Source organism: Ursus maritimus, unplaced genomic scaffold, assembly GCF_017311325.1.
Source record: "Ursus maritimus isolate PB19 unplaced genomic scaffold, ASM1731132v1 scaffold_2, whole genome shotgun sequence".
Classification (NCBI taxonomy): domain Eukaryota; kingdom Metazoa; phylum Chordata; class Mammalia; order Carnivora; family Ursidae; genus Ursus; species Ursus maritimus.
In genome coordinates this window covers 18,209,251-18,228,680 of record NW_024424452.1, presented here as the reverse complement: position 1 = coordinate 18,228,680, position 19,430 = coordinate 18,209,251, and the positions used below count along the sequence as shown (strand labels likewise).

The window sequence follows — 19,430 nt, the reverse complement described above, 5'->3', positions numbered from 1 at the left end:
CTCTCTCTCTCTCTCTCAAATAAATAAATAAAAATCTTTTTAAAAAAAAAAAGAATCCCAAACTATTTAGATGCCTTTTTATGAACCTACCTAAAATCAAAGACAGTTAGTTCGGGAAGAGACTTAACAGATCTAGTCCAGGGAACTTGGTAGATTTCTGAACTCTAGGATACTATGCAAGAATAGAAGTTTAGAAGCCTGCAGGGGGCGCCTGGGTGGCTCAGTCTGTGGGGCGTCTGCCTTTGGCTTGGGTCCCAATCATTCAGGGATTGGGCTCCACGTTGGGCTCCTTGCTCAGCAGGAAGTCTGCTTCTCACTCCCCTCTGCCTGTTGCTCCCCCTGCGTGTGCTCTCTCTCTGTCTCTCTCGCTCTCTTTCTCTCTGTCAAATAAATAAAATCTTTAAAGAAAAAAAAAAAAAAGAAGCCTGCAGGGACCAGGCAGGTAATAGAAGTGACCGCAGTGGCCAGGGTGTATTTCATTATGCTGCTTTAGGTCAGATTCTTTCAACACCTATATACGCTTTGCATACCTGGGAATATTCCTCAGTTTCTTAAAGAACTCGGTCGTGTACTAATTCCTTGAAGCATGTGACCTCCTCCATCCCTCCAATCATCTGTAAAACAGAGATACTAGTTGTCCCACCTCCTGGGGTTATTGTGAAAATTAAAAGCGTCATGGATGCAAAACCCTTAGATCAGGACCTGGCGTACAATAAGTACGTACATGTTCGCTGCAGTTAAGATGATGACGATAATGATTCTCACTTTTGCTGGAGATGTGGACACATGGACCTTCACCTTCATCTTTACCGTAGGGAAAAACCTCTCAGACCTGCTGATAAATGGCAACTTGGACTTGACCTCAGTGGCAGGGAGACAGCCAGCCAGCGGGGACTGGGAACCAGAGGACACCACGCCATCTGCCAGACAACTGTCCTCAGCTCCAGACAACTGTTGCCAGGCAGGAACGCAAGCCCTGTGTTGCCAGATCTTTTAGTTTTTCAAAACAAGCCAGAACTCAGGATTTTAAAACGAGAACTCTCCCAAGCTGTAAATGTTGGCTGGGGAAAAAAAAATTTTTTTTTAAACATTATGGAGACCAAACCAACTTTCGATCTGGTCTGACCGCTGTCATTTATCAGATGTTGGGGCCGCAGCCTGGGGAGTTAACGTGCCTACAGAAGTGGGAGAACAGGCCCAGAGGCATTTCTGTCCAGTGCCCCATGCCCCCCCAACCATGACAAACCCTCCCTCCTAATGAGCCCTTGTGGTGGATAGACCTGCCTCTTGCATGATTCGAGATGGAGATTTTATTTTAAGCCTGCAGAAGGCTACCCTGAAAAACCAGGGCAGAGGATTAGACTCTCCTGCTCTCCCCGTCATCCTCATCTGGGGAGGAGAGGAAGGAGCAGAGTTTGTGGAGACCTACCAAGGGGGCTCCAGTTCTGAGGCCGCACAACCTCGGGGGGATTAGTCCCTTCATCTCTCAGTGCCTGGACTCTGAAATTATAAAATGGAGATTAATAGTAGGACTTCCTCCTAGGGCTGCTATGAGAATCAAATGAATCCATCTATTTAAAGCCCTTAAAATGGTACCCAGCACTTAATAGGCTCTCGGTAAAAATTAGCTGTCAGAGGAAGGAACGTATCTATTTCTTTAGGGTTCCAGGGGAGCTCATGCAGTCATTTCCTATGTTTTCCAGGGCTACTTGGCAGCTCATTGTGGGGGGACGGGAGGAGTGGAATGCAAATACTCAAAAGACACTTTAATTTGGATATATACACACAAGCTCACATAGATTCACAAACGCAATGTCCCCACTTGTCGTCAGTGGGGGGCTGGGTTGGCCTGTGTAGTTGGAATGGATTTGGGAACTTGTATGATGGATACAGAGGTTGACCAAAGTACATTTTAGCTTGGGAAGCATGCTGTCACATAAGCCACTGATTAGATTACAGAAGTGTGGCATTTTCTTATCTTTACTGTTTCAAATGAAAAAAAAAATCAATATTTTCCAATTATCTCCAGTGGTGTATTAAACTCACTTTGTCATATTTCATTTCACCATCTGAGAAAGAGCAGGGAGATAGGGTTAGGAAAATACATTGTGAGAGAAGATGAAGTCTTCATAGAAGTTCATACTCAGGCCTCCTGTCCTCCCGGCATTGTCTATTCAAAAATTTGGTCATTCATTCATTCACAGAATCTGGAAATGTATACTGATGTCCATTCCGTTCCAGGTACTGTTCCAGGTATGGGAAATTCAGTGATTAAAAAAAAGCCAAACAGTGGCCATATTGGGGGGGGTCAGGGAAGGGGGAGACAGATCCCAACCACACTAACAAGAAAAAGATGAGACAGGGCCTGTGCAGAGGGTAAAAAGTAGGGAGAATGGTGGGCTAGTCCTCTCTGAGGAAGGGGATCCCTTCAGGCTGAGATCTGATTGAGAAGAAGGAGCCAACAGGAAAGGACCATGAGAGCAAAGGACCAGGAGCAGGAAGGAATCGTGAGTCCAAGGAGCAGAGGAAAGACTGGCAGGCCGCCGGGGTGCGTGGTGTGGGTGTGAGCGTGCGCGTTGGAGAGAGAACCATGCAGAGGGAAAAGCACTGGAGGGTCAAGCAGGCAAGGGATACGGTCTCGTTTTTAGTTCGCTGCCATGGGAAAAGCCCAGCAATAATGGAGGCAGGAGTCCTACCAGGTGGCTCTGCAATGATCATGGACCTGGCGGAGGGATGGTGGGGAGGAAAGGACAGATTCAGGATATGTTTGGGAGCCAGAGTCCAACAGAACCCTCCAAGATCCACAAACACATAGCCGTTTATGGGGGAGTGAACTACTTACTGCTAAACACCTACTATGTGCAGGGCACCGTTCTAAGCATTTCACATGCACTGTCTTAACGCCGACAATAGACTGAAATGGAATCACGCTGTCAGGGTTTCTAAACAGGTACTGAGGAGCTGAGCCAGACAGGTTGACCCACAGCCTACCCTCTCTGCCGCCGCATAGCATTGTCCCTAGGCTCTCACGTAATTATGAAGGCAGCCAAAGAATGCATGGCTAAGCATTTTTAGAAATGCACAAGCAAATGCACGTAACAGTGTGCAGGTTATAAATAACCATTTCTAGCTGCCAGCTGCTGTTTGGGTTTGGAAAGGAAAAGAGAATCTTAGCATGACTTGTTTATCTCAGGTAATTTGGCAGTAAACTGGGCCCCGGGAATTCGAGTTACACAGAAAATGCAAAGGAAGAGTGACAGGGATATTGTTTCAGGCTTTCAGAAGACAGAATGTGACTTAAAGTCCCCAGAACCAGCCTGGAGGCACACATGGGGAATTGGAAGGTTATCTGAAAGTGTGTTGCAGAGCCCACGTTTACCTGTCTTCCAAACAGTCACGCTTTTTGTCTAACAGATTTCTGTTATTATGGTGAGATTTCCTTAAAGAGCTGTCCCCGCTCCCCTGCAAAAATGGTCCGTGGCGTCGAGGTAAATAATGGGAGAGTCTCCAGCCTTCTGCCTAGTTACCTATTCGGTTCGAATCTAGAAGCCTGCTTTGTTGGATCTGTATAGAGCTTTAAAAAAAAAAATTTTTTTTTAATTGCTTGTCAATATTTCAAATCTAGAAGCTTTCTCCTAATACTGGACTTCTCTGGAACAATCCAATCTAATGAGGCTGGGCCCACATTCCTGAATGGAAACTGGCAGCTGGAGCGATTCTCTGGGGCCGCCTGGGTGGCTCAGTCGCTTAAGTGTTGGTCTTGGCTTTCGCTGGGGTCATCTTCTCAGGGTCGTGAGATCGAGCCGAGCTTCTGGTTCCGTGCTGGGTGTGGAACCTGCTTAAGATTCCCTCTCTCTGTCTCTCTCCCCTTCTGCCCCCAACAAAACAAAACAACACCACCACCAAATAGCAATTCCCCTTAGGCTGGGCAGGTGCTCCCCAGGCTGCTCTGTACCCACCCCCCACCTTCCTCTGCCACAAGTGTCTTTGCAGAGGCTGTAGGTGGGTGTCCAGGAAGCTGGGATGGGGCTGAAGACCTGTGGGGGTGGGGTAGTAATGACAGCGGGACTGGGGTGCTCCCATTCCCGGACTTGACATGGGGTAGGGGGTGCCAGCAGGCAGCAGGGTGTAGCGAACACTGGATTAGCAGCCAGACTGACAGGTTGTGAATCCAGTTCTTCCCCTTCCTTGCTCGGACCTTGGGCGGGTTACTTTACTTCTCTGAGCCACGTGGCTTTGTTGTTGTGCAGGATAGGGAGTCCTGAGAGATCACCTGGGGAAGAAGCTGTCAGGGTAGGTGCTCAGTAAGCACGAAGAAACCACGATTTCCAGGCAGCCCGTCCAGACTGGCCCCAGTTTTCCTTTCCTTGTTCTACCTTCCTTTTTCCTTTTTCCTTTCTCATTTTGTCTGGCCATTTCATAAAAACTTTGCTCTTAAATAAAGGAGCTGGTCGCCAGTAGCATTTTGGCTTAGCCAAGAAACCGTTGTTCCAATTTCCAGAAACCACATTTTGTCATCATTTCATTCTTATCCCTCACGCATTGCAGATTGATCTCTTAAAAGAAGACAGCTTGTTGGGGTGCCTGAGTGGCTCAGTTGTTAAGTGTCTGCCTTTGGCTCAGGGCGTGATCCCGGAGTTCTGGGATCGAGCCCCGCGTCAGGCTCTTCCACTGGGAGCCTGCTTCTTCCTCTCCCACTCCCCCTGCTTGTGTTCCCTCTCTCGCTGGCTGTCTCTATAAATAAATAATAAAAATCTTAAAAAAAAAAAAAAAAGAAGAAGACAGTTTGTGCTCCTAAAATACCATATTGTCTTTCCAGCAGGCTTTGGGGCGCTGAGGTTCATAGAGGCTACCCCATCTTCCTCTGGAAGACTAGCCTTTCTTGGGTCCTCTGATGGGAACAACCTACAGCATTTCCCATTGCATGTTTGAAAAATTTGAATCTGCCTTTTGGACATTTAATATTTTAAGTTTCTTTTAATTTTTCCAAAAGGAGAGAGGTCCAAGTACATCACTCAAAAATAAAAACATGTAAAAAGCAACAGTGATTTGTTGTCTTTGTACACGTAGCTCTGGGTGCTTCTTTATACAAACAGAACCAGCGTCAGTATTTATTCTTATTTTCCTCTTTTAGAAAGAAAAGATTGCATAGTACATATACTTTCTGCCTATTGATTTTTTTCACGTAACATGACTGTCTTATATAGAAGGAGCTTGCCCATTCTTTTTTCCAGCTTCACAGTATTCTATACCATTGTGTGGTTTTGCTGTATTTATTCAGCCAGTCCCTATCAATAGACTTATGGGTCATTTCCAACATTTGCTATTGCAAATTGTGATACAGTGAATACCTCTGTACATCCATTTCCTCTTTGTGGCGGTGATTCTTTGCGGTGGATTCCTGGAAGTGCTGTTGCTAGCCCAAAGGGAAAATACATTTGTACTTTTGAGGATATTGTCAAAATACCTTCCAAAGGGGCTCTGTCATTCTGCACTTCCCCCTCTGCAAGGCTCAAAGAGCTGGCTTCCGAGCTCTTGCCAGCAGTATGTTGTCAAACCTCTGATTTTTGCCAGTCCGATTAGTGAGATTAAGTGGTATTTCAGTGGGATATTTGTCATTTAAATTAAATTCCATAGATATATAAAATGAGAGCAACATAAGCTCTCCTATTTGGGCAACAGAAGAAATAAGCTCATTTTTGTAACCTCATGGCGGTACCATCACCCCAGTGGAGAGAAACAAGTTCTTTGTTCAAAGCTCCTTTGTGCTGGGGAGGTCCCTGCACAGGCCCTCTCTGCCTGCAGGCTTCCCACTGGATTTAGTCTCCAAAGCCCAACCCTTCCTGCCAAGGCTGAGCATTTCACCTGAGTAGATGGGAGTGAGTGTCTAATGCCAAGCCCGCCTTACCACTTCTGGCATCTTACGGCATTTTTCTGGCTGGCTGGCTGGCCGGCAGCGCCGTCTTCTTTGATCATTGGGAAATCATTTTCATCTAACCCCCTTACTAATTGCTCTAGGAGTCCAAAGTACACTAAAAAGCTGCATCGCAGAAAGAATTGCTTACATCAGACTCCCTCCCCGGTCCATTCTCGTGTGCTTGTACTTATCTTTAGCGCCCTGACTGAGGAGCAGTGTGGCCCCGTGGTTAGGAGTGCAGGCTCCTGAGCCAGACTGCTCAGATCCAGATCAAGGCCCCTCTACTCACTAGCTGGGTGACTTGGGGCAAGTTTCCTAATAACCTCTTTGGGTCTCAGTGACCACATCTGACAGGTGGGCGGTATAATAAGAGTGCCTGTTTCTTGGGTAGCTGAGAGGAGTAAATGGGTTGATTCATGGACTTAGCCTGGAGCTCAGTGCCTGGCACAGAGTAAACCTGACTTAAGGTGAGCTCACATGGTAATAACACTGATTAATATGATTGTGATGGTGATGATGTTAGTGACAGTAGACATTAGGAGCACACTGAGCCCTGTCACTTACAAGTTACATTTTTGTGACCTCAAAAAAGTAGCTCAATCACCCCCTCAAAGTTTGTTTCTCATTTCTTCCTTGGTTGGCACCAATGGGATAGTACCATCCATCTAGAGCAAGAGTCAGCAGACTACAGCCTGGGAGCAAAACCCAGCCTGCTGCCTATGTTTGTGAATAAAGTTTTATTGGAACACAGCGGCACCCATTTGTTTACGAACAGTCTAGCGCTGCTCTCACGCTACGATGGCAGAGTCCAGTAGTTGCACCAGAGGCTTTATGATTTTATGAACTTATGGCCTATAAGGTAAAAAAATATTTGCTCTCAGGGGATGCCTGGGTGGCTCAGTCAGTTAAGCATCTGCCTTGGGCTCAGGTCATGATCTCAGGGTCCTGGGATCAAGCCCCACATCAGGCTCTCCGCCCAGCAGTGAGTCAGATCCTCCCTCTCCCTCTGTGATCTCTCTTGCTTTCACTCTCTCTCCAATAAATAAATAAAATATTTTAAAAAATAAAACATATTTACTCCCTGGCCCTTTACAGGACAAGTTTATTGACCCCTGACCCAGAGCAGTGGCTGTAAGGATGCAGAAGCTAAAATCCTGGCACATAGTAGGTGTCCAATTCAGTGGAGCTGTGTCCCCCAAGCATTAACATTCATGAACTTGGTGCCTGGTTCTCACCCTCCCCCCTGCCACTCTTCCTTCTACCCTACAGGAAAAATAGAGGGAGTAATTACCGTGTGAATAATTTAGTTAGAAATACCGCAAAATGCTATTATGCATATGTATTTTTATCATGTACCGTACATTTCCATATGCACCAAATACTTCACACGTGCAGTAGACTACAGTAATGGACAGGAAAGGCTGTGTCCTGTGGACTGTACTTCACAGGAGGCTTACGGCTCTTTTAAGGGTAATTCTGATGCTGCTTTTCCCTTGCCTGATGACTTCAGAAGCTGACATCCAAGGAAGACGCACCTCCCTTCTGAATGATAGCACTGAATGTTATGAACTGCATCTAGAGCAAAGTAAAACCAAAATGTCAGAATCTTCTAACCAATGAAAATAAATCCACAGTGCAGATAAGAATCTCTGAAGTCCTAAGTGGGAGAATATTATATGCATTCATGTCTGTTTTGTTTTTTTCCCCTGTTCCCCAGGCACATGTCTGTTTTATAATGTGAAGTACACATATTATCATTTACATTTGGCCTTATTTATGGTCTCAGGGCTGAAACTGACAGGTCACCTTGCAAAATGCGGGGGAACACCCCCTCAATTTTGCAAGCAGCATCTATTGATATTAATGTCACCTTCCTCCACCTCCCTCCCTGAGTGTTGTGAGAATACAAGGAGATATAAGTAGGAAGATACTTAGAGACGCCGAGTGCAGTAGACAGGTCCACAGGTGATCTCGTTCTTTCTGTCCTTGGCAAGAAGGAGCATCCTCCACGTGGAGCTGCCCCGAGGAGAGGGGCTCAGTGGTGTGAGAACGGGGCATTAGATTACAAGTGTGCATAATTAGAGCTAATTATCTTCATTGAAAATAAGCAAATTATTTTCCAATTTAATGAATAAGCAGCTTCTAATGAACTCCAGTAGAGAGATTTGCTTTCAAATTTCAGTAAAGTTCTGTGTTCTTTGTATTAATGTGTGGTTTTTATGGCCCACCTTAATGTTTTTCTTACTGTTCTCTATTGCTGTAACAATTTTACTGAAAAGCAACCCCAGAGGTGATTCAGCCTCTCATTTAAAATTAAAAAAAAAAAAAAAAGGGAAGAAAATATGGCCCAGAAGGAACCTGTAGGATCCTGTGACTTATCCAAGATCCTGTAACTGGTCTGCTGTCCACTGTCTGACCAGCATTAGAAGAACCACAACCAGACTCTGGGGACTGCTGTGTTTGCCCCGGACTAGCTCTCCTTCCCTTCTGCTCTCTGGCTTTGTTCTGGGCCCGTTTCCCTGCTGACATCTTACTTGACTTGGCACTGCCTCTGCTGGTAGAGCACTCTGGTCTGACCCCTGGTCTCCAACCTTCCCTGTCCCCTTCCAGCTCCAGGCCAATCTCACGGCTCCTGGCTCTGCCCTGCGTGGCCTATGACCCGGCATGCCATCCTCCGTGGTCGGCCTGAGGCTCTACAGTGAGTCCCTCGACTGGCAGCTTAGAGCAGGGGCGGTGAAGGGGTTCTGGTTGCTGTCCACCCTGGTTCCTCCCTCCAGAGCATCAGGGGTCAGGAGGTTGGGATAAAATGGGCCCAACAACCCAGATGCCCGATCCTTAATTCTGGGCCTTTTTCTTAATTTTTTAAATGAATAAACCTTATCTTTTTGAGCAATTTTAGGTTCACAGCAAAGTTGGGTAGAAAGTACAGAGCGTTTTCATATACCCCCCTGCCTGCATACACATACAGCCTCCCCCCACTGTTGGCATCCAGCACCTCCGTGGTATGTTAAGTGGGTGTCTGTGGAACACAAGGGCAGGCATGTAGTCAGTTTTGGATCGCTTCACTCTGTAGTCTGTCCCCCAAGGCAGGTGGCTGCTGACCGCATGGAAGTTCACGCATAGAGATAGCCCTGCTCGGGCCCTCTGTCTTCTCTGTCTTTCCAAACCAATTTCTAATTCCTGGAGCTAGGATTCTGATTGACTGCAGTTGGGTCTGGCGTCCATCCCCAGCGCACCATTCTGAGGTTGGGGTCCTATATAGTCATGGAGCTCCCCTCTGAGGACAGGGAGGAGAGTGAGAGAGGAGGCAGTTTAGGGTGTCCTTATGAGCTGAGCAGCTAACCCAAAAGACATCTACCATACCATGATACTGTATAATCCAGGGTCTCCTATAGATTCTCCGGCTGCCTCTTTTCCAAATCCTTTATTGGCCCCAAATTCTGGCCATTGCCAGAGGTTCATCTTTGGACCTTCGCTCTTCCCCTTATTCTCACTTTCTTGGATCACTGGCTATGAGGTCCCCCACCCCCTGCCCCCCAGGCCTGTGTAGACCTACCGGAAGTGGCCACATCCAGAGACAAACATCTTTCCTCTGAGACTCAGTCCTTACTTCTTGCCTCTCAGGAAGTCATCGCTAAGTCTTTTTGCTCCTGCTTTGGAGTGCTCTTGGCTAATGGGACTTGTGGTACTGATTTTCTCACAAATAGCCACCTGAGAGTAAAGCTGGATAATTTGGAAGACACATCGACAATGCACAGAGGGTCTCATTTTGTATTTTAAAACCAAGGCAATCCATTAATTTTCCATCAAGGAGCCCTTTTATAACGGACACTTCCATAAAAGTTGTGAAAACTGCATTTGGAACAGCATGTTTAAACCGTATGATGTTGAGCTGTTGAATTGACGTATACTTTCAAATGTTAGTCTTCCAGTTTTCTAAGAAAAGCAACATTCTCTCTGAAATTGCCCGTTATATGGGAAATGTGGGTGATTACTGCTAATTCACATCTGTACCATCACCTAGGTGGTGAGTTTGGGGGTTTGGTGAAGCATATTGGTGTGCACTCATCAAAGGTTATGTGTATGCGCACAGTGGAAGGCATTTTTGTGGAAGGCATTTTATATAATTCCAAACAATTTAATAAAAATGTAATTCGACTGGGAAATCTACCGTCGGCCCTTGCAGAGTGCAGATAATGTTCCAGATTAAAGAGCTGAGGCTTTGTTCATTACAGTCAAATAACGTGAGTGTGTGAATTACCATTTCCTTGCCGTTGGTCTATTTCAAGAGTATGCCATTTTCCCACTATAATAATAGGCTACATTTTCTTAAAATCATTTGATTATGATTGGTCCCGTCTATTCAGTTTGCAAATAAAAAGCTTTTGCAGTGATAAACTAGCTGTTTTAAAATAGCCTTAATCTCTGGTTCTGCTTTTGAACTGCTACAGGTCAGACTCTACGAAAGGCTGACAGAAGCCGGTCGTGCTCACGGGAGAAAAAGGAGGTAAATGTGTCACTGGTGAGGGTGGGTGGGAGTCAACTCTGTTTGAAGGGTGCCTGCTGGTGAATAAGTATTCCTGGATCTCCTGCTTGTTTCTCTGTGAGTCTCCAGCTTGAATCCTGGACCAAAGGATAGTTGGCACCTCGAGTTCTCAACCAGAGTGTCACTGGTAGTAACCATCTCTTACATAGTGTATCAGTTAGCTTTGTCTGTGTAACAAATCAAACCCACATTTCAGGGACGTTAAATAACAACGGTGCATTTAGTTCATGATTCCGTGGGTCGGTGGCTTGGGCTCGGCAGTTCTGTTGATTTCAGCTGGACTTACGCGTTTGCATTGAGCACTGTCAGCTTGGGGATGGCTGAGTACCAGTGCTTTCTCTTTTCACTGCTTTCTCATCCACCAGCAAGCCAGCCAGCTTTGTTCTTCTGGGGGTTCAGGGGGTCAAGAGCATGAAGAGTGGAAACTCCAGCACCTCTTAAGCCCTGGGTTCAGAACCAGCATGGTGTCCCTTCTGCCAACTTGGTTTTCTTTAAAGCAAGTCACGAGGTCAGGCCAGATGGAAGGGGTGGGGAAATAGGCCTCACCTCTGCTTGGGAAAGCTACAAATACTATGGCCATTCTTGAAATCTGCCACACTGAGCCCACCTGCTCTGTGCCCGGCAGAAGGGATGAGAGAGACACAGCCCTGATCTCATGGTGTGCGCAGTATAGATGGAAGGGATGTGCAGTGGGGTCATTATAATGCCGTGTGAGAAGGACGAAGAGAGTGGAATTTCAATACAGGAAAGGGCTCACCTGACTCTGCCAGTGGTCTCCAGAAAGGCATGTGGAAAAGCTGATATGCAGGCTGCCTCTTGAAGAATGAGCAGCAGTTTTCCCAGCCAAGTAAAGAGCATGTCAAAGTCAAAGTCAGAGAGATGTGAATAAGGAAGGTTTGCAAGATTACTGAGCTGGGGGGTACCAAGTGGAAGCAAGGACCCAGAGGTTATCGCAGGACCCTTGGATCAAGTCTCAAGCTCACAGAAGTTTGAATTTTAGTCTTATGTAGCTGCAGGTGGGTGTAGGGGTACAAGGGTGTGAAGGCATGAGGCTCATCATAAGTATCGAACAATCCTGAAATTCATCAGCACGTACATGCTGCGTCCTCCCATTTGGCCTCACCCTCAGCCAACTGCAGCAGGTTGGGGTTGGACCTCAAAGTTAGGGTTAGGGGGTGCTTTGCTGCAGTTGTCATCCTGTCCCCTCTTGTGTCCTTTCTCAACTGTAGCCAGAACAGCCGGCATGGGTTTCCTTCTTATTTAAGCAACCTACCTGGGGCAAGGGCTTGGACTTTGGTGCTGGTGGCCATTCTAGAAACTGAACTGGGGTGGCTTCTGTCACTCCTTCCTGGTAGGAACATTTTGATAGAAGCAGGAGCAAGTGTGTGTATCTCCCGCAAAGTCCTTCCAGGGACTTGGAGGGTAGAAGAGATGGAACAGAAGTGAGCACAGGCCCACGGGCTCCCAGCCCAAAGTCACCTAGGGTGGGGACCAGCCCACCACCCCCAAGCCAGGAATGAACTGTTTCAACATAACCGAGGCTCTTGGTCACAGAGCAACATCATTGCATTTACCCACCTTAAGAGATTTGCTGGAAATTGACAAAGCAGGGCAGCAGGTACCTAGTTGAGATACTCGTTTCCCCCTCTCTCTTTCTCCTTGGCAACAGGACTCCCTAATCGCTGCTTTCCTGGCTACTCCCATCATGCCAGTTGCCCGAGAGCATTTCAGATCACTCCTCTCCTGCAAAGTGCTTGCAATGAGAGAAAAACAGAGTGGGGATGTTTATCACAATATCTAAGTTTCACCCCAAAAGATACTTAAAATGGTTTCAGGCCTTTCTGAAAAAGAGGGTGCGGACTCTCTTAACAGGGCTTTTGTTTGGTTAGAGAAACGAGAAAGGAAGGAATAGCAAGGTGCCAGGATGCTCATCTTGGTGTATTAGAACATGTGTATTTCCTGCCCACTTCCTCCTTCCACATCCCCCCCGCCCCCCCCAAGCCCCCCCCCATCACCTCTGAAATCTGTACTTCCTGACACCGCCTCACACAGGATGCCAGGTGGAGATCAGACTGCCACCATGAAAGGGAAGAAGACAAGCTGGTTGGGACAGGCAGACAGGGAGGTGCGTTGTGTTGCTTCGGTGGTGAGGTGACAAGGGCCTGCTCACACCAGGGCAGGTGAACGTGCTGTTTCCTTCCTGGGTCAGGACTGGGTAGTTCTCTCTGTGGTCATGGGCCAACATGGCAGAGGGAGGAGGGGAGGCTGTTCGCAGTGAGCTCACCAGGCCAAATTCAGCCCAAAGATGTGTTTTGTTTGGCCCAGACCTTATTCCATTTTTAAAAAATTAGCTGTCCACATTTACAATTTTCACATAAAAATGCGCACTTCTGCCTCCTTTGATAAAATGGAGAATGAGAGCAGAGGCCTATTCCCATAAAGCAACGCTGGGCAGGGGCTGGTGTTGAGGTAGGCCACCCCTTTCCATGGGCCCTCCGTTCTGCCCTCCCTGCCCTCCACACACACCTGCTCGGTAGCCAGCAGGTGTCAGCAGCCACATTGTGACTGGCCCCATGCCAAAGTCTTTGTGTCAGTGGTCACAAACATTGTTGTACATTAGAATCACCCCGGAGCTTTTTAAATACCCCAAAGTTTAGGCCTTTTTCCAAACCACTTAAATCAGAATCTCTGGGGGTGGGGACCCAGGATTCAGAATTTTATAACCACTCCCCCAGCCACAGGTGAGAGCCAGTGCTTAGCCCGTGTTAAGTAACTCCTCGGGTTCTTCCCTGAGCACTGCATGCCTGTGTGGCCCCGGGACACCCCAGTTCCCAGGCCCTCCCACAGACACAGATAAACCCCTAGCAGTGCCGGAGGAGGGAGAGCAGACTTCCTGGAAGAGGCAGCTTAAACCGAGGCTTTGGAAGGGCTACAGTCTTTTCTGAAACATGCGTCTGATGGTTAGCTTGAAGCCAGTAGATACTTTCCGTTTAGCTGATAAAAATATTCTCAGCCTTGTCTCTAAAAAGTATTCATGGTTTCTGCCTCTGGAGATTATATAGTGTTTATGGCCCTTGGTCATGAATTATTAATGGTTTTTAAATTGTGGTCATTGTAGTTTACTCAAAAATCATTAGGAAGTAAATTTATCACACAGTGTTTAAAAAAGTAAAAAAGAAAACCACAAAGCAGGAAAAAAATCTTTATTCGTCAGCCCCCCAGCATCCATCCTGTTGCCCACGGCACCCTGGGGCTCACAGGTGTGACGCTGGTGATAGCAGAGAGCCCCCCGGGGCCCCGGGAAACTGAGTTAGTACCCACAGTGTACTCCTCCTGCCTCAGATCCCAGGCATATGACCTTGGACGATTCTCTTGACCCCTCTCACCGCCTTTTGAGATTTTTGTTTACTAGGTACAGTAATATGTTAAAGTACCCTGCGCAATGCCAGACAGGTAGTAAGCATTCCATAAATGTTAGTTGTTACATTATTTTAATCATTTCTTAGCTTGTCTAATATTTAACAGGTATTCGTGTCCTTGGACAGAGAAGGCGCACAATTGTACTTCTTACTGAAGGGGTCTCCCTTGCTCCAGCTGGACTTTGGGCTGATTCCATCCTTCCAGTCTCCTGGCTGTGTGCCCCCAGGCAGGTGGGCCCCAGGCAGGCTAGATCCAGCGCCCCTACCCTGAACCAGTCTGAGAGTCTCCTGTGAAAATGGACTGCCTTCTTTTGCAGCTGATTGGAGATTCTGAAAAATGCTCTTAACAGCACACTCATCTGCTGAGCTCACTTTGTAAAGGACTGCAAAAGTCATTTAACTCAACCACCTAGAAAACGTTAAGCTTTCCCTCTGTATGCACGTACAGGCACATGTGTGCACGCACGCACGCACACGTACACACACGAGCACTTCCTGCAACTAAGCAAAGCCTTTCAATGCAAGGGCTAGAGACTCCTTCCATCTTTGCCATGCAAAAGAGGAACTGGATCTCAGGAGAACCCAGTGAAGGAGGGAGTCCAGGATTCTGGCTGCCTCCAGGCTTGGGGAAAGCCAGATGACCCTCTCTGTGTACCGTCATGGACATGCCACCGCTACCCTCTGGTCTATGCACCTTGTCATGGTCCTGATGCCCTTCCCTACCCTTCCCTATCTTCTCCCAGTTCAGACGCAGAAAGAGTCTGATTGACCTGGTAGTCAATACCAAAGGGTATTTAGGGAACACAGTGCTCCTGATATCAGCCCCCCTAGACACCCTCCCAAGAAGCACCCACAGTAAACAATGGCTTGTGTGTCCTTCCAGTAATCTTCCATAGATAACGCAACTATGCAGAGCATATCTGTCCTTCTCTGTCCCCGTGATAGCACAACGACACATGATGCTTTTTTCTTGGATATTTTTTTTTTTTCACTTACTAACATGTCTTGGAGAGCGTTCCATAGAGGACATGTGCACAGCCCTCATCCATTCCTCTGTATGGCTGCATAGGGCTCTACTGTGAATGCACAGAAGCACGGTCCTTTCTTTGAAACCTTTAGGGCCAAATGTGTTTCACTGTTTTCGAATTTAGAAAGTAATACCGTCCCAGTATGGCCTGGGACAACACCCTGTAATCAAACACATTCACGTATCTGCAGGGAAATATGAATATTCATACTAAGTAGGCTAGACAAAGGCTGTAAGTTTCGTGTCAGTTCCGATCAGGTTTTGATACCGAATAAATGCATGTAAGGGAGTGTGGACCCGTCCCTAGATAGGTTACCGTTCCTGGCTGACAATGCTCTAGGCTGCTAAGAGAATTTGCTGCCGGAAGCGCACTTTAAAGAATACCCTAGGGGCGCCTGGGTGGCACAGCGGTTAAGTGTCTGCCTTCAGCTCAGGGCGTGATCCCAGCGTTATGGGATCGAGCCCCACATCAGGCTCCTCTGCTATGAGCCTGCTTCTTCCTCTCCCACTTCCCCTGCTTGTGTTCCCTCTCTCGCTGGCTGTCTCTATCTCTGCCAGATAATAATAAAAGAAAAAAATCTAAAAAAAAATAAAATAAAGAATACCCTAGAGCATCTTTGTGTGCATGTACAGGAGTAGCCAAAGGTTAAATTTTTTTTTTTTTTAAGATTTTATTTATTTATTTGACTTGGCTCTGAGCACCTTGCTTGGCTGGTTGCAGGAGCACCAGTGGGACCGGTGACTTGGAAGTTTCAGACTCCACTGGCATGCAGTGGCCCCTTCCCCTTCCTCATTTCAGACTCACCCTTCTTGCCATTTCAGCCTTCCGGGGAATGGGGTGCTCGCCCTTCCATTTTTATAGATCTCAATCCCTTTGTTTAAAAATTTTTTAAAAGTAGGGGCACCTGGGTGACTCAATCATTAAGCGTCTGCCTTTGGCTCAGGACGTGATCCCAGAGTCCTGGGATCGAGGCCCACATCAGGCTCCCTGCTCTGCTGGGAGCCTGCTTCTTCCTCTCCTATGCCCCCTGCTTGTGTTCCCTCTCTCGCTGGCCGTCTCTCTCTCTGTCAAATAAATAAATAAAATCAAAGAAAGAAAGAAAGAAAGGAAAGAAAGAAAGAAAGAAAGAAATGCAAATTCTTAAAAAAAATTTTTTTAAGTAAAAAAAATAAAATTTTTTAAAATAACAAAAAAAAAAAAAAAAGAAGAAGGGGGGAAGGAAAAAAGGCAATGCAGGCTGATAGTTCTGTATTACAAGAGCCTGTCCGATATGACAGCTGACATTCCAAATCCGCACTTTTCCCGGAATGAAAGCTTTTAGTTCACATTTCTGGGCAGAGAAGGAGTAAATACATTTTCCATCCAATTGCCAAGTGCATTCCCAGTTGCGAAATTACGATTGTCAGTCTTTCTGCCCCTTGAGGTCTTGGTCTCTGCAGCTCCGAGAATTTCAGGGGGGTCCCTCAAGACACTGACAACTTCTGATCGCTCCAGGGCAAACAAGTCACATGGTAGGTAGGGTTTGAAGCCACTTAGCAAGGTAGTGGAGCCTGGCTTCCCAGCCTACCCCCCCGTCACTCAGGCCAGTTGCCTATCCTGCCTGCGACTCAACCTCCTCTTGTGAAGAGTAGGCATCATAGAGAGCCTGCCTCAGATGGTCGTGGGACAAATTCAGTGATTTAATATGTGTAAAGTGCTTGCAAGGGTGCTTGGCACCTACTAGGAGCTCGGTAGATGTTGTGTGCTATAATTTAGGACTGGCATGGGCAAAGTAGCCTGTTTAGAAAGCTAATCCCTTCAGAGTCAGAGGTGAATGAGCAGTCTTGCCACGGAAAAACAGACCACAATTGGGCCAGTGTTCCTCACCCCTTTGGGGCGATGGAAACTCATTGCACCAAATGGTCAGCCTACTCTGAGACCCCCGCAATCAGGCTGAGAGCCCAGGAGACGTGTCCGCAGACACGATGCCTGTAACCCACATTTGACAGCAGGGCCAAGACGCGAGCCTCGGAAAGCAAAGAGAATCAATTTCTGATAAAATGCCAGGAAGGAGATTGACGCGTCGGAAACCTTTCTGGTATCAGCTTAGCTTCCAGCACAAGATTAAACTCTAGGAAAAACCCATCAGAGAGCCGCAATTTGTGACCAGCAAGAGATAATGTTGACAGCTTCCCCTTCCTGGGTCTGTTTTGGATAAACAATATGCCCTTCAACAGGGCTTCATCAAAGTTTTCTCTATTTCCAGATCTGAGGCATGAAATTGCCTTGAAAGTGTCTCCCTCTACTTCCCCACCCCCAAATTCACTTTGTGGAATACAGGATGTGGTTAGAAAGGAGAATGATACTGTCTAAGAGAAGGCGCTTCCTGCGAATGCCTCTTGAAAGGTGTGTCTGCTGGGGGAAAAGCGCCCGTGAGAACGTGACAACTATCCCTTCAGTCTGTGGATGCTTCTGGAAGAGCAGGACAAAGGCCATGACAGTGCCAGGCTACGTGGGCTTCAGCCACCACTGCTGACCATGGGCACACTTACTGTCCCCTCACTGGGCCTCCATTTCCTGTGTCCCCCAGGTTTGACAAGAGCCATTGGATGTCCCACAGCATCCTTAGGGTTCACAGGCTGTCTGTCAGACTGTGTTCAGGGGATGGGAGCCCTCCTCAAACTAGCTTCAGCCAGAAAGGGACTGTGTTGCCTCACCTAGCTGAAAAGTTCAGGGGTGGACCACACCAGGCGTGACTGGATGCAGGCGCTCTCATTCAGTCCCTCTAGACTCATCCATGACGGTCCCCCCCACCCCGCCCAGCGGGCTGGTCCATCTCAGAGCAAGCTGACCTCATCGTCAGAGGGGTGGGGGAAGGCACAGGTGCTGGAGCCAGCTGGCCTGGGGTTGAATCCCAGCTCCTCACTTACCAAGTGTGTATCCGCCTGTGGGCCTCAGTTTCTTCATATGTAGAATGGGGCTACTAGTGGTGTCCACCTCATCAAGTCATCAGGGGTACTCTGAGCAGTGTCTGGCATGTAGTAAGCCCTGAAAAAGTGACAGGAGCTTCTTCCTCTCCTTTCCTTCCTGTCGTTATTATAATTCTCTCTACAACTGCAGCCAAAGAGAGCAGTTTGAGACCCACGGCTAACCCAGGGTTTTAGAGCACTCCAGTGACGGGGCTGGGGTGGGCGGTGCCCCATGTGAAACACATGCTGAAGAAGGGGTGTTTGCCCAAAGCAGAGTCAGGATCCTGTGCCCGGAAGAAGCGGGAGAGGGTAGACAGCAGGCTGAAGGCAACAGCTGTCCAGCACACGGCCACCTTGCAGTGGGGACTCTGAGGCTGACGACAGTGCAGTTGTTAAATCCTCACCAGACCCCGGGAGGTGAGCAACATTATCCTCATCTCATGTGAGGGTCCCAGGCTCACAGCAAGGAGGCAAGCTGCCCAGTTCACGCAGCGAGTTCAGGGCCGCACTGATACTCCACGTTCTGCGCGCCATGGAAAGCAGCGAGTGCCCGCGTCACCCTGGGGTACCTCACGCAAGTTCTGCGGCCATCCCAAGGCTCACTTTCCTTTCTTTTCTTTAAGCATCACTTCCACTTTCTTCTATTCTAGAGGATGGTTTTCCTTCAGTCCTCAAGGACCTAGCTCCTTAGCTGGGCTTTGGGGCAGGTCGTGGGCAAACCCCCCACAGGTCTAAGTTGGGGGGATTTGTTTGGTCCTCTGGGGGTACAAGAGTGCGATTCCTGACCTCTTTGCTGCCAGCGGCCCAACTCACACAGTCATGGGGCTTCGTAGGCACCCAAAACACTCACTTTGGAAATGGAGGGATGACTGTGGCCTCTGCTGTGTTGCAAATGATTGTTTTCTTAATGTTTCTTGACCTGTAAAATGGGCATCTTCGGTCCTTCCTCCCCAGGCTGAGGACTCCGTGAGGTAGAGAGAGATGAACACATGAAGCCCAGCCCCACTCGGATCACCGACTGGCTCTCCTACAGGCCACTTTCCCTCTTCTCCCCATGGACCCTACTGCCGGTTCAGAGTTACCCCGGAGGACTGCATCTGTCCTCTTGGGACCATAGGACTGGGCAGGTGAATAGGGAGACAGGGGCAATGACAGCCAGATCATGCCAAGCCGAGTGGTCTGATACCCACTCCCTGCATCCCCAAGTGCAGTTAATGACCACTGGATTCCAATCCGAGGCCGATGAAGAGGATATGTGCCCCTCCCTGTCCCCACTATATGATTCAGCACAAAACTGTCAAGTATAAGGAAATTCATTGAAGTTCTCCACTTCTTTTCTGTTTCTTTTTTTGATATAGAAACCTAAACTCTTTCAAAAAAATATTCTTTGGGCTGCTCATACTTTGTTGATGCCCCGGAAGATGGCTGGCATTAGAGAGATGGAATGGCAGGGGTGGTCAAGGACAGGGCTGGGATCTAGCCCAGACTGCTGGAGCTTGCATCCTGGCTCTAGGTGTGTGGCCTTTGACAAGTTATATGCTTCCGTTATGTATTTCTGTGCCTCAGTTTCCC

At 47.7% G+C, this 19,430-nt stretch overlaps 1 protein-coding gene and 1 long non-coding RNA gene across 2 annotated transcripts in view; one reads left to right on the top strand and one right to left on the bottom strand.

Annotated features, from left to right (window-relative positions):
• The window catches only part of KATNIP (katanin interacting protein), a 185,711-nt gene that overhangs the window by 7,387 nt on the left and 158,894 nt on the right, over positions 1–19,430 (top strand). The window contains exon 2 of the mRNA XM_040635174.1: positions 10,369–10,424. Within this exon, the coding sequence (XP_040491108.1) occupies positions 10,369–10,424 (56 nt within the window). The remainder of the gene's footprint in view (positions 1–10,368; positions 10,425–19,430) is intronic.
• LOC121103766 lies at positions 6,998–12,495 on the bottom strand. The gene is made up of 3 exons (XR_005836021.1): positions 12,042–12,495; positions 11,737–11,877; positions 6,998–7,492 (listed from the first exon to the last, which is right to left on the bottom strand). It is a non-coding gene; the product is annotated as an uncharacterized LOC121103766 (long non-coding RNA).